This window comes from Netta rufina, assembly GCF_964035555.1.
Source record: "Netta rufina genome assembly, chromosome: 1".
Classification (NCBI taxonomy): Eukaryota; Metazoa; Chordata; class Aves; order Anseriformes; family Anatidae; genus Netta; species Netta rufina.
The window spans coordinates 147686464-147701449 of record NC_140123.1 but is presented as its reverse complement, the minus strand read 5'-3'; the positions used below and the strand labels follow the sequence as shown (position 1 = coordinate 147701449).

The window sequence follows — 14986 nt, the reverse complement described above, 5'->3', positions numbered from 1 at the left end:
CAATGCAAACCGAGAAACTACCAAGCTGTAATAGGGGAAGACCCTGCTCCTTCTCAGGCTCACCCAGAGTCACTTGATTTAGGTAAAAGAGAAGGAATCACAGCCTGATAGCCTAAACCTGAAGTCAGCCACTGCTGTGGGAGGGATGCACAAGATGAAAAGAGCTCAGCAGGCAGAGCCTGGTGAAAGTGCAGCCAGAGCCCAGCTGCAGCCCAGGAGCACCAGCCCCTGAGCACTTGCTGTCTGCAAAGCCCTGCTTTCTGACAGCAGGTGAAACAAGCTTGCTTAAACATCTGAGGAGTAGGATGCCTCTCTGAACCTCTCAAGTCAATGAGCCTGACATGAGAGCAGAGCAATGCATCATTACGGATGTGTGTTGGTGCTCCATATCCAGGCTTTGGTTTCCAGACACAGCGGACCTTATAGCACTGTGCCTTTGATGGCTTTAGAGAGAGCTGGAATAGTCTGGACCTACCCACCCACAACCGGTGCATCTTTCTGAATGGATCCAGGTTTTGTACAGCCTGATGATGGATCTGTCTGGAAGCTATATAAGGATGTGCCAGAGAGAATGACCTCCTCAGCCTAGGCTTGCACTCAAACCATAAGCATAGAGATGTATTTGATCTCAGTTTTGCCCAACTCAAGCCCAAACAACAAGGTTCTGCAAAACCTTAGCAGAGTTTTATTTGGAGACAGATATACCTAAGCTTTCTCTTTCATAGCGCTTTCCCAAACCACAGATATGAAGTAATGCCAAACAAGCAATAGCGTTAAAGTCACCTGTATCAAGATACTATGTCCTGAAATTAACTTGTAACTTCTAAAGTGGCCTACTACATATACAGTATCAGACAGTGAACTCTAACGCATTCTCTCCCATGTGCAAGTATCAGCTGCATTTAAGTGTATGCAAATGTCCAGGCTTAAGGACAGATTTAAAAAAGAAGGCTTAGTTTTCATTCTTGTTGATCAGTGGCAGCAAACGCTTTGGGTCAGGATTGCCTTGTTATGCAATGCATGGACAGTGTCTCAACCCAGGGCAACCCAAGTCTCTCACTGTCTAAGTATTTCTGTTACACAAGTGATCATAAAATTACTTCAATGTAAAAATGGCATCTTTCTGAACAATTTAGCTTTTCAGAAACAGACAAGGACATTAATGGTATATATTTTGCTATGTTTGAAAGCATGCAATTAGACATGTATCTTACAAACATAAACAAACACCTCCCATCCAACCTCCAAGTTTTTGAAAAAAAACAGGTTTGTTTAGACAAGGGCTTGATAATCCAGTTTGAACACAGGTATCTGAATGCTGTGACAGCTTCTTCATAATGCTAAGCTTATGGTACATTAAACTTTAAAGCAAGATAAACTCCTGCTTTCATTTTATCAAACATCTCCCCAGACAGCAAAAAGAAAGGCACAAAACAATGTTTGCATCTACAACCAAGCATGGGATACCCAACTCAGCATACACTTGAAAGGAAAATGAACAGTATGTTGCAAAGATATACCCCTGTACTTTTCAGTACAGTGGATACAGTCAATTGGTCTAATATCGTTAGGATTTGTAAATGTTAACCCCATTCCTACCTTAAGTGTTTGTTTTTATTTTGTGCCTGAAAAAGAACCCTGAGATTCAGAGATTAAACAAATAGAGACAGCAGTCCTTGGAATTGAGAAAGGAATTGCTTTTAGAAGAAACCGATCCAATAATCAGTTTGGCTAGTAGAAATCATAGAGGGTGGGAACAACATAGACATGAGGGTTTTTTGTTGTTGTTTTTGTTTTAGTTTGATTTTTAGTTTGTTTTTAACAGCACTCAGTGTTGTGTCTCTGGTATTACCAGGCTTTATGTACTCAGCCATATACCACCTTTTTGTTCTCAGTAAAGCAGTAAAATTTCATTGTCTACCACAATAGTAAGGAAGTGGCAACTGCCATTGAAGAATCCGTGGTATGAGATCTACAGGAAAAGACTTGGAGCCATGGATAGCAAGTAGTAAATATGAGGAGGGAAGTGGACAACTAAGTCCTTCGTAAGTGGAGGACAGCAGGCAGACCTGAGCACATTAGTTACATTAACAGAAGACAGAAAAAGCAGCTTCATGTTTGCTCACCCTGTTCTAAATCCAAAGAGATTGTGTACCCAAAAGCTTCTGTTCTCTCCACTCCCAAAATTAGATCGGCTGACTTAAAAAGCCTCTCCCTATAGCAGATTTAAGGCCATATGGAGGATAAACACAGCTTACAGTCACTGAATTCAGGCTGACACAATACACTACCAGAATCCTGTTCATATTTCACTGATGATGGTATGTAAGAAATCAGGTGTGCTATTAGAGGATATTTTGAAAAGAATCATTGATAATGTGAATTGTACCATAAAAAACAGTCTAAGGAATGACCTAAGCATCCAGGTTTCCTCTTAAGACCTGTATCTTCTCCAGAAGTTTATTTTTAAACCGCTACAGCCTCTCCTCCCTTTCCCAACCAACCCTTGCTTCTCCCCCCATTTCATATGACCTCACCTTACGCAGAAATGTGAAGAGATTGGTCTTATCACAACTTAGCAAGATATCACCTGTCAGCTGAACTGTGATAAATCACAGCTGGCCTTACAATGCACACACTAGCAGCTACAGAGGCTTAGCTGATGGGCAGCAACTCAAGGGTGTCATTTGAACCACAGAGTACCATCCATCCACAAAAATCATGCTAAGGAAATAGCTCAATAACATGGCAGTTGACAACACCATGGTAAATCTAACGCACACTAGAATTGTAACAACTCACTTCTCTACCTACAACTGCCTTTTGTTTAGCCTGTAAGCCTTTTAAAGCAAAAAAAGGTGGACAAATTGCCTTGCCTTTGTACTCACAAAACATTAGACACGTTAAAACCCTGATCAATCAGAAGTTACTCTCATAACAAACTTTACAACAGCAAATATTAATTCCTCCCTTCCCCTTCTGAAAAGTTACAATGCTGGCAGAAAAAGGCAAGGAAAAAAAAAAAAAAAAGAGGGATTCAGAAGTTATTAAAATATGAGAGTAAGGCTTAGAATAAGGAACTTGAGCAGTTATTACTTTATTACTACTTCTGACATAGGTAACACTTGTGTTCTCTAACTCCTAGAAGAGACACACAATTCTGCATGCAATATGATTGTAATAAGAAAAATCTCTAGAATGAGGGACCTGCCTTTCTATTAGCAACCCCTTACATACTCTTTAAATAATTCCTTGAACCCAAGGTTTCAGCTGAGAACAAAGGAGGCTATGCGCATGAGTTGGTTTTAACTCATTCGCTTAAATAGAGCTGCAATATAAAACAAGTTTTATACAAAATAGAATCTTATATGAATAGACTGACAGGTTTGAAAAACAAGCACCACGCTTGTAGATATGCTTCAAGCCACTAACTTTATGTGTTCAGTCATTGCATTTTACTGAAATAAATGGATCTGAATAGCTTGGTCAACCAGGCAAACCTACCAATAAGCCCAAGTATGTTGCCCAAGATGCTTCACTACAAGTTTAAGAAGCAATGCCAGCTTCTCATTGGAAGAGTGGCCTAAAGGCAGCCGTATTTAATAAAGTATCCTAAAACCAACTTGCACCTGCAGATCAATAAGATCAGTTAGCAATAACCACTGACAGGTAAAGGTATAAAAAATTTCTCCTCATAAAACTCTAGCTTCCTTTACTCGATGCCTTCACAGAGCTCATCTTCAGCCAGGAAAGGAGAAACACTGAATGACATATCTCTACTGTAAGGCAACTTCCCACCTCGCTCCTAAATTGGACTTTCTGCAAATTATATGGCACATACTCAATTCAGCAGTTGACTGTCCACAGCCAGGAGTCTGGTTCAAGTTTGATTTCAGTCTGCCATTAGATCCAGCTTTGTTTATGTCAAGACCAGATTCTGCACAGAGCTCCCATGTCTTCCCTCCAGTAGGAAGAACAGCCGTCCTTAAAATGAGCCCTAAAGTGAGGCTCTGGAGAAGCGTACACCAGAACACACAGTACATTTGCACAGAACAGTTCTGTTTCTTCACAGACCTCGGCACATCTTGACATTTACTACTGAGGAGCATCAGGCTCTCCCAGCCACCTCACAGGCTGCCAGAGCTCACCAGCCCACGTGCTGCATTTCTGAACTGTGTCTCTGCCTCTGGCCTCTCTCCCACCACTTTAAGCTTACACACATCCACAGGTCAGCAGTTAAACAGTGTGGATTTAATGAAAGATGTAGCCTTGCCATTTTTTTTCCCCCAAATAAAGTTCAAAGTCAGTGTAACTGACTTTTGTGATTATTTGAGCCAGAGTTTTGAGCAGATCTTATTAAGAAAGCAGGCTCATCTACCTACCTGATATGGCAATGCACATCAAATAGAGGCTTGACTTGACTCTTTTTTAATCTCTCTAGAGTCTCCCTTAACACACAAGTTGAACAAAGTTTGACAGGATCAAAGAATAAAGAAACATGAACAGAACCGATCCACCACTTACACTGCTACAATGATTGTGCTGAACTCATGGTGCCACCATTATTTTCTTTGAGTTTAGCTTTGGGTTTTATTATGAGGTTCTTTTCCTGCCACTCTCCCTAAAACCTTTTCTCAAACACACATGCAAATGAGGAAAAAAAATAATATATTTTTTCTCCTAACTGGAAAGCAGGATTTGAAAAGGCATTCAAGTAAAACCAGACAGAAAAGCATTCCCAGATCAGCCAATTTAATTTCCAAAATAAATTATCTGGACAGGGCAGTATTCTTCCCCCCCCCCATTTCAGCATAGCTCATTGCAATGCTTACTGTGCCTACCAGTAGGGCTGCTGTTATTCTGATTTGTATCTATTACTCAGTGTGGAAAGAAAAAGAGAAGAAATTCAAGCAGCAGTTAAAGTGCCTATAAACCTAAGCCAAGAAAACTGGCAAGTGACAACTGTGCAGCATAGTACAAAGAGCCCAACGAGACCTTGCAACGAGTACTGTTTCTTTCTGACCAGCACCAATGCTCCTGCTGCCTGAAGAAATTAACAAGAAACCAACAGTAATAAGTTCTTAATTTTGATGACAACTTCTGTTAGCAGTTTGTTTGTAAAACACTTAAGGCAAAACATTGCAAGGAGACAGAACTCTCTAAAAAGCAACATGAGTTTTGTGAGCATTCATTTCAACCTCTGCTTCCAAACCTCCTCACCCTCCACATCCCTTCCAGCCAATTATCATCCAGTTTCACCTTGAGAATAGAAGGACTCCGTAGATGTTGGGGGAACTTCGGCAGGCTTTGTGTGTGACGCACGGCCCATATCACTGTTATCACTTACCAGTACAGCAGAACCACGAAGACCGCCAGCAAAGCCAGAGTGAGCCTTGTACTGTTCATTTCTGTGGAGGAGAACGCCAGGAGATCTACGAGCTCCATCTTCCTCTGCTACAGTGCCAGCCTTGAGTGGTATGAGTGTGTGTGTGCAGGGGAAGGTCTCCTCAAGAGCTGATAAAGCCTTCCACAGCTATATGAATGACATCTGCAACAAAAACAGGAACCAAGAGAGAGAAATACATCAAGTCAAGCACCAACTGCAAACCTTTCCTGTTCTCATCGACTGCACACTCAGAGAGAAAACTTGAAGGTTTACTGAATGGGTAATACGTAGTAATTCCCCCCCTCCCTCTTGCTGATCGTCATGCCAGTAAATATTTACATATCCACTGCTTAAGACATCAGTGCGGTCAAATAGGTTCTTAGACATCAAGTGTGGGAGACTGGGGAAAATGTGGGGAAAAAGAAAGAGGGGAGGAGAGCCTGACCACGATACAGATTGTGGAAGAAGAATATAAGACTTGTCAGTGGTGCCCAAAGAATACAAAGAGTGGCATTCTGCGAAGTAGCAAAACCAGAGCATTTCTGCAATAGACAATTTCATTAGCACTAAATCTCCAAACTCGTTATACTTTAAAAAAACGGAAGACAATAAACTTTAAATTTTCACAACTAAAAGGAGGAACTAGGGAAAAGCTCTTCCAATGCTACTACTACAAGACTCATATAGAAAGAGAAAGTAATGAGCGCAAAACCCAACTGCAGCACCAGGCATGTAAGTCAGGTCAGCCGCACCAGTTGATTCACACGTGCAGCACTGTTTGACCAGCTCCTCTCAGGTTCACAGGTATTACAGCACATTTTCCTGGCTCAATGCAGTGCCCCCTTTGGAGGTACCATTAACCAGCCTCTCTGGAGATACAGTACAGGAGTAACCAGAGTATCTGTAGTATCAAGGTTAACATAAATATAAACATTGAAGCACATCTATGAAAGAAGACCATCAGCCTGTCACACACAAAGTTAGTTAATACCAGTATAAAAAATATTCCAGATTGCAACATGAACTGCTGCAACTTGGGGTAAACACTTGCCCATGACAAAATTCTCTGAAACTACGCAGTATATTGTTTGTTACTTACGAAGATATAAATACCCATATATGCACTGCAGCCTTCCCACATATTCCATACAGCCTGTTTGAAAGTTAAGGAAACTAAAACTATTCCAAAAACCTAGGTTTGTGAATTACATGGTAACCTTGAAAAACAGTTTGCAACATCTGATTCCCATAACACACCAGATGAAGAGCAGTTTCTTCTCACACAACCCCAAGATAATAGCTTAGATTTAATGTGCAAGGCTCCTCCAATATCACTGTATTACATTTCCTGCTCTTATCAGAGAAGTTAATAATATAGGTATCAAAAAAGTAAAGTCTCTAACACAATGGAGTTTAATTTTAAGAAGATTTGGCTCTACTCTAACTGAATCACTGCTATTTTGGTTCTCTGGGCTTCACAACTGCATTAATTCCCTTCCATCCTCAGATCCTTGCAGAATAAGTAAAAGGTGGTAACCAGCTCGTCAGCTCCACAGAATAGCACAGCAGATCACAGAAAACCTTGCTTACTGTATTAACATTGCTATTGCTATTCTGGGTCAATAACAGCTCTGCCAGTTTGCGGCTGCCAAGTTCTCCAAGAACATTTGCAACAAGATTCAAGACCAGTGACGCAAGGAATTAATCAGTGGGCACAGGCCAATCCCAACCAGCAACTGATCCTGTGGGACTTTAAGAAAGAAAATAATTTTTAAAAGTCAAATAACTATATGCATTAAAGTCTCTTCAAAAAAAAAAAAAGAGAAAGAAAACCAACCACCACAAATGTAGAAGCTAAAAAATAATATTCCCATTTCACTGTGCTTTCATTTACTTGGCTTTTTAATTAAAGGTCATATTTATCTGCATACAGAAGACTGATACTCTCCTATTCAAGACTGTGGTTGAATTCCTATTAAGTTCAGCAAACACAGAGCCAAGTACAGACCTTGCTTATTTTTTTAAGAATTACACTGGAGACTTGTCCCAGTCACACTGGGAGGTAGGTGGGATGAGCAATTCTTAAACACACACATCTTGAAAGAAACCAGGCTCTCGCATCAGCATCCAATTTGGAAGAGAACACATAATCAAGCACCCAACAACAACCATTGTCATTTTCTGCAGTTGATGTTTGGGGTTTATTTTTAATCCTCAGCACCTGTTTCTTACTAGAGGACTTTAACACGGCACCTCCAGCCATTAAGAACGGTGGCATGTAACATTATTTCCAAAACCTACCTGGAATACTCGTCACTGCAGACCCACATGTTTGCAGTTACCATCCCATAGTTAAGTACTTCAGCTGCATAAAGAATCAGAAAAATCCAAAAAATACTTAGCAGGACAGGGGAAAGGAATCAGGGATGTGGGCAGCAATAAAAATAGGCTATTTATCAGTCCTACGTCCAGTGTCCCCTCTTTCTTTACATGTCATTTACATAAGAAATGCCATTCTTATTAACTAGCTAATAGCACAAATATTTTTCACCAACCTCCCAGCTGTTTTTATGGAGACACATTGAGCAGGCTGATTATAAGGATATTAAGGAACTATGGAGACACACACGAAGTCCTCACTAACCGCATGCTGAAGGAAGCCAGAGATAAGCAGAAGTGGAAGTAGCCTTTTCCTGTCCATCTCCTATGAGTCAGCAGCACTATCTGCATTTGCTTTCACATGGCTTCTTTCGAGATAATATCGACCAAGGTTCACAGCTCCTTGATGTGGTGTCATCGGAGCTCTTCTCTTCTGCAGCAATGAAAGTCCATAGATTTCCACCTCATTCAATGCAAACTTATGCTCAAGATACCCATCCATCCTTTCTTCCCCAACACTGCCATAACCGCAGACTTGGAGCTCCCCAGTGAAAGTCAGTCCTACAAGACAGAAGCAGCTCTGGCTGTTCAGGATTGAACTTCAAGCTTGCACACATGTTCACAGCAGTAAATATTAAAAAGGGAAGTGCATTAGTGCATTCAAAGTATGAGCAGCTGAAGTGCTCCTCAACTGATAAAGGAAAAAAAAAAAAAGGCATTTAGAAAACCCAGGTTTTCCAGGAAGCATTCATACATTAAATTCCTGTCCATTCTAATTCCAGGAATAATTTTTATAAATGCTCTTCCAAAACAATGCATTTCAACTTCAAAATTAATACAGGCATGGCAGTGAGCCTCAGCAATGCTTGACGTAAACAAATTATCACTCAGACAAGAAATATAGAGCTTATTAAAAAAGCAGGATTATAGGCCTTCTCAGAAGACCTAAATCATGTTAAGGATTTTGACCAGTCTTCAAAGCATATCAAATGGAAAATGTACTTTCATTTATTTCAGAGGCTAATGGCTAACCAGCTAGACTAACCACGAGCTCTTGCTAACGACCAAATTCAAATCCTCTCATGCTATTCTACTTCATCTGTTTTAGGTCGATAATAATCTAATTAAGGCTGAACCACACCAACTTTACCATAGATGAAGGAAGTCCAGAAAGGTGTTAAGCTTAAATTTTATAGCAGTTTCTCTCTACAGAAATTTGTAGCATAGTCCTCAGATCAAGGAAGTCTGTTACACAGACAGCTTAGCCACAAAATACTGCAAATGAAATACCACAGAACAGCTTAAAAAACATGAGATTAATCAGAAACCAGTTTACATATAAGCTTTAACAAAGCCCATGTACAAAACTGTATAAGTATATATGATATTAATTTAAAGACAAAAACCTTTCCAAAGTAAAAATGAATTCTTAACCTTTTTTAAGGTAGACCAATCAAAAAGATCAAAGGTACATTTCTCAGAGTTTTTTGTATATGTTTAAAACGACCTTAATAGCCAAAGTACTGAGAATATTAATGTGTTAGAGCAGAGGGATTTACATCTGGCTTGTATGACTCCATTATTGCTATCCAGGCTTAAGGACTGACCAAGCAGATTAATCAGGTGGTCTTAGCCTCCCACATGAGAAACGATGACAAACTACTCAATGGACAGACCACCGAGGCATCAGAGTCCACTTATAAAGATCCTGCTCTGCATTCAAAAAAGACAGGAGCACTGAAAGGACACCGCGGACTCATGGAAGATTCTTGAACCACCTTGAATAAAATCGCTCCAATGAACTGGATCTCCAAAAGGCCTACACTGCAAGTGTGAAACCACGCTGAGGAAGCTGCTTTCATGACGCTTCCTACCGAGAAACATAAAGACAGACTTTTATACTTAAATTGTTTCCCAAAGTCAGAACCTGGCTATGTTAAACTAACTGCTTCTCAGAAAACAGGAACCCAACTTAAAATTCTAGGAAAGCTGAAATGCAACCTTGCACTTTACTAACAAATTTAAGCTTAGACGACTAAAAGTTTTGGTACTTCAAACTCAGTCAATATCACAGGGGCTAAAAAACTCATTATGCTAACTAAATGTAGTGCCACTGCACTAAGTCCTCTCTAAAGCAACAAGCTGTGAGATATCCTAGTTATTTCAAAGAACTCCACTTAGAAATAGCACAGATTTTGTGGTCAAAAGGAATGACAGTTTCTTCCTCTTGCTGTGAGAGCTTGGAATGAGTTTCTAAAATAAAGTTACCTTTGCTAATAGTGACATTAAGGTCTTGCAGCCCCAGTGAAATTTCAGAGAAAGCAGAAATTAATGTAACATCTGCTGCCCATGTCCAAGCATTTCTAAGCAAATTGACATTATTAAATAATCTCTAACTTGTTTATATTTCTATAGTTTGCTTTAGAAACATTGATTGATTCAAGCAATCCTATAATTTCATTACCCTATAAAGTTGACTGCAGATAAGTAAGGATTTATGTTCATGAATCAATAGTTCCACGCTGATAGCAAAAGCCAAAGCACCCTGCCTAGACTAGTCTTGTAGTAGCACAAAGCCACATTAAGTTTGCCTTCGTAACAATATCGTGATAAGAATCAGTAAGTTATAATTCCTTGTATGAAGTTCGGTTTTTAAACACCAAGAAAAATGTCTAACTTTCTACGACTGAAAAGCTACTTCAGATAGCAAACTCAAGGCTTGAATTCTCCAAGCTGCGTTTTAGTGCTGAACCACAGATCGAAAGAATGTGAAAAACTTAACAGAAGCACTGTGTTCTATAATTTAATTAACTAAATCGTGCTTATCAACTTCTCTTTCACCCACTAGCCCGTGGAATCGACACCAAAACATACAAAGCCCAGTCCTTTTCTGTGCTTTGCAGATAGGAAGATACAGAACACTGGTTTTCTCCAATTAATGGAAACACTTTGAGAGCTCAATGTGCTCTGTAGCTACTACATCCCCCACCTTACCTCTCCAGTTTGCAGTTCAATAATTTTATTACGGAATCCTTTCAATAGGATACAAAGAGATTCCTTTAGAGAAAGATTACATGCAGCCTCCTTAAAAGGGGCAGCAGCTTTGGAGGCAATTAGCCTCAACGTTGCACTGCTCTGAGCAACCTGGCTCCTGAATTGCCAGCTGGAGAAATCCCGGCCTTTGCATCCTTCTAGTCATCCTAACGGAAGGAAAGAGAGTGCAAAAACAAATAGTATGGACTAGGGGAAGAACAGCAGCTGTGAAGAGGCAGGTTTGAGAGTGCTGTCCCAGGGCTGCTGCAGGGGGACCACCGCCACCATCTGCCGTGCGTTCTGCTTGGGAAAAGGACAAGTCAACTGGGTGCTTGTATTGCTCGCTATCTCTCTCTAAAGCACCAGAGTTTAGGAGACAGGAGGGGAGCAGAGGACAACCTCCACCTCGACCAGCCCGTACCAACGGGTGCAGCCCCAGAAAGCTGAACACAGCAGGGAGGCCCACCAAGGGCCCCAGCACACCAATGACCCCAGCACACCAAGGGCTGAGCCAGGACTTGGGGGCCACGCAGGGGTCCAATCAGAAGCAAAAAGGGCTAGAAAGGGGGTTGCAACATTTGCCCAATCTAGGGGACAGGGCTGGAGACAGCTGTAAGGCCACGGTCCACACAGGAAGGAGGGCTGGAAACAAGCATACCTCCAGCTGGCCTCAGGAAGAGCTGAACCCCCAGGTCTGAATTTCAGTGGGGCTCCTGTGCAGGGGGTGATGGGGCCGGTGGTGGGGCCTCAGGTAAAGCCACTCAGGATTATTAAGACCTACAAGTGGCCTCAGGGAATTGGCAGGCTGAGTACTAAGGCCTGGAACAGGTGAAAAGATAATGACAGGCACAATGACTTTCTTTTATTTAAAAGAATACATTCACTAATAGTGCGCCTTTATCAATACCTTGTCAGAGCTCAAAATAACAAAAAGGGGAATGTATCAAAAGTCTCAAAAACCTTGAATCTCAGATGAGGAAAGCAACCATTCTTCACCCTAGGTCTGCCACTATTTTTTCAAATAGCATGTGCTTGTAGAAGAAGCCCCACAAATGTGAACAGAGAGTATTCCCATGGGTTAAGGCCTTCAAGCTGACTAAGAGTGGTAGAATCAAGTCCCAGCTGGGAACTGCAGACAGTATCAGCTCTGCCTGTGTGCATTATCTCTAACTGTCTAACATCAGAGTGATTGGATGCAATTAACCCTCTGAGATGAATAAGAAAGCAAAATGAAAGAGCAAAAGAATGTACAATGGATTAGACGATATGAACATAACAAAAAAAGGCCAGGCATTACAATTCAGGCACTACCACCAGCTAGTCTCACCGCAGAAGAGGAGGTAAACTGGCACAAAGGAAAAAGAAAGGTCAAATCAAGCAAGTCAGGCTATTGCTATTGCCACTGTAATGGTTTTCAAACTTCAAGAAGCCCAGAAGCTATTAGTCTACATCCACCTGTAGAAAGGAAATACAACTAAGCAACTGCAAACAGACTCAGCCCGACAGTTCAAAGCAATCACTAAGGACAACCCCAGTTCTTCAGCATCTCTTTAGCAGTATCCACAGAGCCTCTCCTGCAGGCTGCAAAAACAGCTGTTCATGGGGAACGGGAACTTCTCCAGCAGAACACCCGCTGCAGGGTTTGGTAATTCTGCTCTGGCTTTTGTAGACAGGCAGAGGGAGCTTGCTGTCCTGTTGCCTCTCTTGCTTTTGAAGATGTTCCCCATGGTAAAAATTTCAAAATACCAATAACTGTGGTGTGAACAATCCTGTCAGATTATTTTCAGATGGCCCTGATAACACAAAAGGTATGATACACTGGAACACACAGAGCTGTGGCAAGAAGATTGTGTTTGGCAATAATAATAAAGCAATATAAAGAACATTGAAAAGCTTTGACTTTTGCCCCATATCCAGGGGATATTCTCTACCTAAATTCATGCATGATATGATGAATGATTCTTGGTAGATCATGCCCAATATTCCCAAAGGCCTTCTTACCCATATGAAGGGAGCACAAACAACTAACATACAAATTGCAGCCCCTTAAATACTACAGAAGGGCAAATGTAACATACAGATGTTTTTACTCTAGTTCAGCCTTTTGTATCCTCCCATTCTTTGCTTTTTTTTTTTTTTTACTGCAGGCCTTTCTGCTGGCCTCTTGTACACTAATTCACCAAATCAGAACTCCCTTCAGCTCCCTCCCACTCATTCTCAGCAGATATGTTGTAACACACGCATGCATAACTGGTGAGGGGGCAAAAGTAAAAAAAAAAAAAAAAAAAAAAAAAAAAGTGAAGAAAAAAAAGTGAAAAACAAACTTGCACAACAACAAAACCAGCATTTCCAGATTTTCAGTTCTTCCTGCAACTCTTGGCTAAGCTGGTGTTTTTATTGTTTTTGGCTTTGCTAGAGCACTAGTTCTTCATTTGTGCAATTGTGGCAAATACAGGTTTTACTGGGGGCAAAAAGGGTCAACCCCTCACAGCAAGGAAAACGATGTTCCAAAGCTGTGAAATTCAAAGTATCAGGACTAAAATACTAATTAAGCTATTTTAATTGCTCAATTAAAAAATGCATGATTTTCCTGCAGTCTCATGAATCTAAGAGTGAATTTGTGATTTCTGAATGCTTGAGGTTAGCAGTACTTCCAAAAGGGCATGAACCCAATAAGCTGACCTGTTAGCCATGGGAAGAGAGGTTAAGTGGAAGACTAAGTAAGGTGAGATGTGAGTTGAAACAGCAAGAAGAATTTAGTCTCACTAAGATTTCAACCCTGTTGATGCTCATGCTAACTTGCTCCCTCATACTGATGCACAGACAGGATTTGAGCATAAGGTTCACAGTGAGCCCAGCCTCCTACCTCCTTCCTACCTTCTGCTGCCTTCTACCAGCTGGCAGATAAGCCTGGACTTAAACTGCGGCTGGCCTAATGCAAAAAGGACATAGGTATTCTTCTCAGTTTCGCTGTAATATCAAAAAAAAAAAAAAAAAAAAAAAAAAAGAACATGGAAAACACCTTTTAGCCATCATACTTTGTCTTTTTACTGGCTGCTGATCAAAGCTAAGGTTCAAACTGGAAAAACCATGGCCCTGTGACAATCTGAGAGGACAGCTTTGTATTCGCCAAAGAGCCTAACAAAGTCTTCAAGCTCCAAGGGTTATGTGGTTGTTTTTTTTTGTTGTGTGTTTTTTTTTTTTTTTTTTTTTAGCAATTCTTAGAAGTTTCTTTCTATTCTGAACATGCTGCTGCTTTCTTTACCTTCAGCCAATTAAGTCCAACAAGCTCAAGCGAGCAATTGCAATGATAAATCGGCTCTAGTATGAACACGGCCAGCAGCCCTGGCAACTGTCCACTTTTAACTTCAGCTCTTCTCTCTCACTATCCATTTTTGAAGTGTTCATTTTAAGTCAGACCACCGCTACCTGCCAGCGTTGCCCCCTCACCCAGTGCTCATGGTTACCTCACAAAGCTACCAAACTGGCACAGTGGGACATCGGGCCCGGCAGAGCCCTGTAGCTATCAGCCAAATTTAAACAAGGTGCTAGCTCTGAGAGTCAGACCTGTCAGACACGCACGAGCAGCTACCTCCCTGTCCCAGGTATGCAGGAACTGCTGCATGTGAATAATACAGCGAGACACTTTTTGCTGAAGTAAAAGTCCCATGCAGATACCCCAGTGGTGTGGGGCACCTCCTGGAGGCCCAGCTCTGCCCGTGGCAGTTCAGGCTACCAACAGCAACCACCCAGGTGCCCTGCAAAGGAGCTGGACTAATTAGGCCAGGGGCAATGGGATGTTATGATGAACTTCAGTTTATTTACCTTACCCTAGTAAGCAGAGTGACACACGAATGCAAGATGCCAGATGGAGTAAGCTGGCTGGAAATGGAGAAATGCCCGGGGTTTCAGGAGGGACCTGTACTCATGCAAGACTAAAAGCTGAGGGCAGGAACAGCAGAGACATACAGGATGAAGGCCTCGCCGCACTTTCGATGAGGTACAATATCTTCTGGTCATCTTTGCCTTGATTTCCAAGGCAAGTCTGTGAAGCAGTGAGGCATCACATGAGGGAGGCGAGTGCTCCTGGGGCCTTGCAGTGCACATGGGGTTTTCATGTCACAGCCAGGAATGATGCAGCTGTAAGTCTGGCAGAAGTAGAGGCACTGCCCTTGTGTGGTGCTCACA

General features: G+C 41.5%; 1 protein-coding gene across 1 annotated transcript in view; it reads right to left on the bottom strand.

The window, feature by feature from the left end:
* The window catches only part of TBXAS1 (thromboxane A synthase 1), a gene marked incomplete at its 3' end in the record, with an annotated part of 227332 nt that extends 221883 nt beyond the window's left edge, over window positions 1–5449 (bottom strand). Inside the window, exon 1 of the mRNA XM_084281641.1 lies at window positions 5348–5449. Within this exon, the coding sequence (XP_084137767.1) occupies window positions 5348–5445 (98 nt within the window). The 5' untranslated portion in view covers window positions 5446–5449. The remainder of the gene's footprint in view (window positions 1–5347) is intronic.
* Between the last annotated feature and the right edge of the window lie 9537 nt (window positions 5450–14986).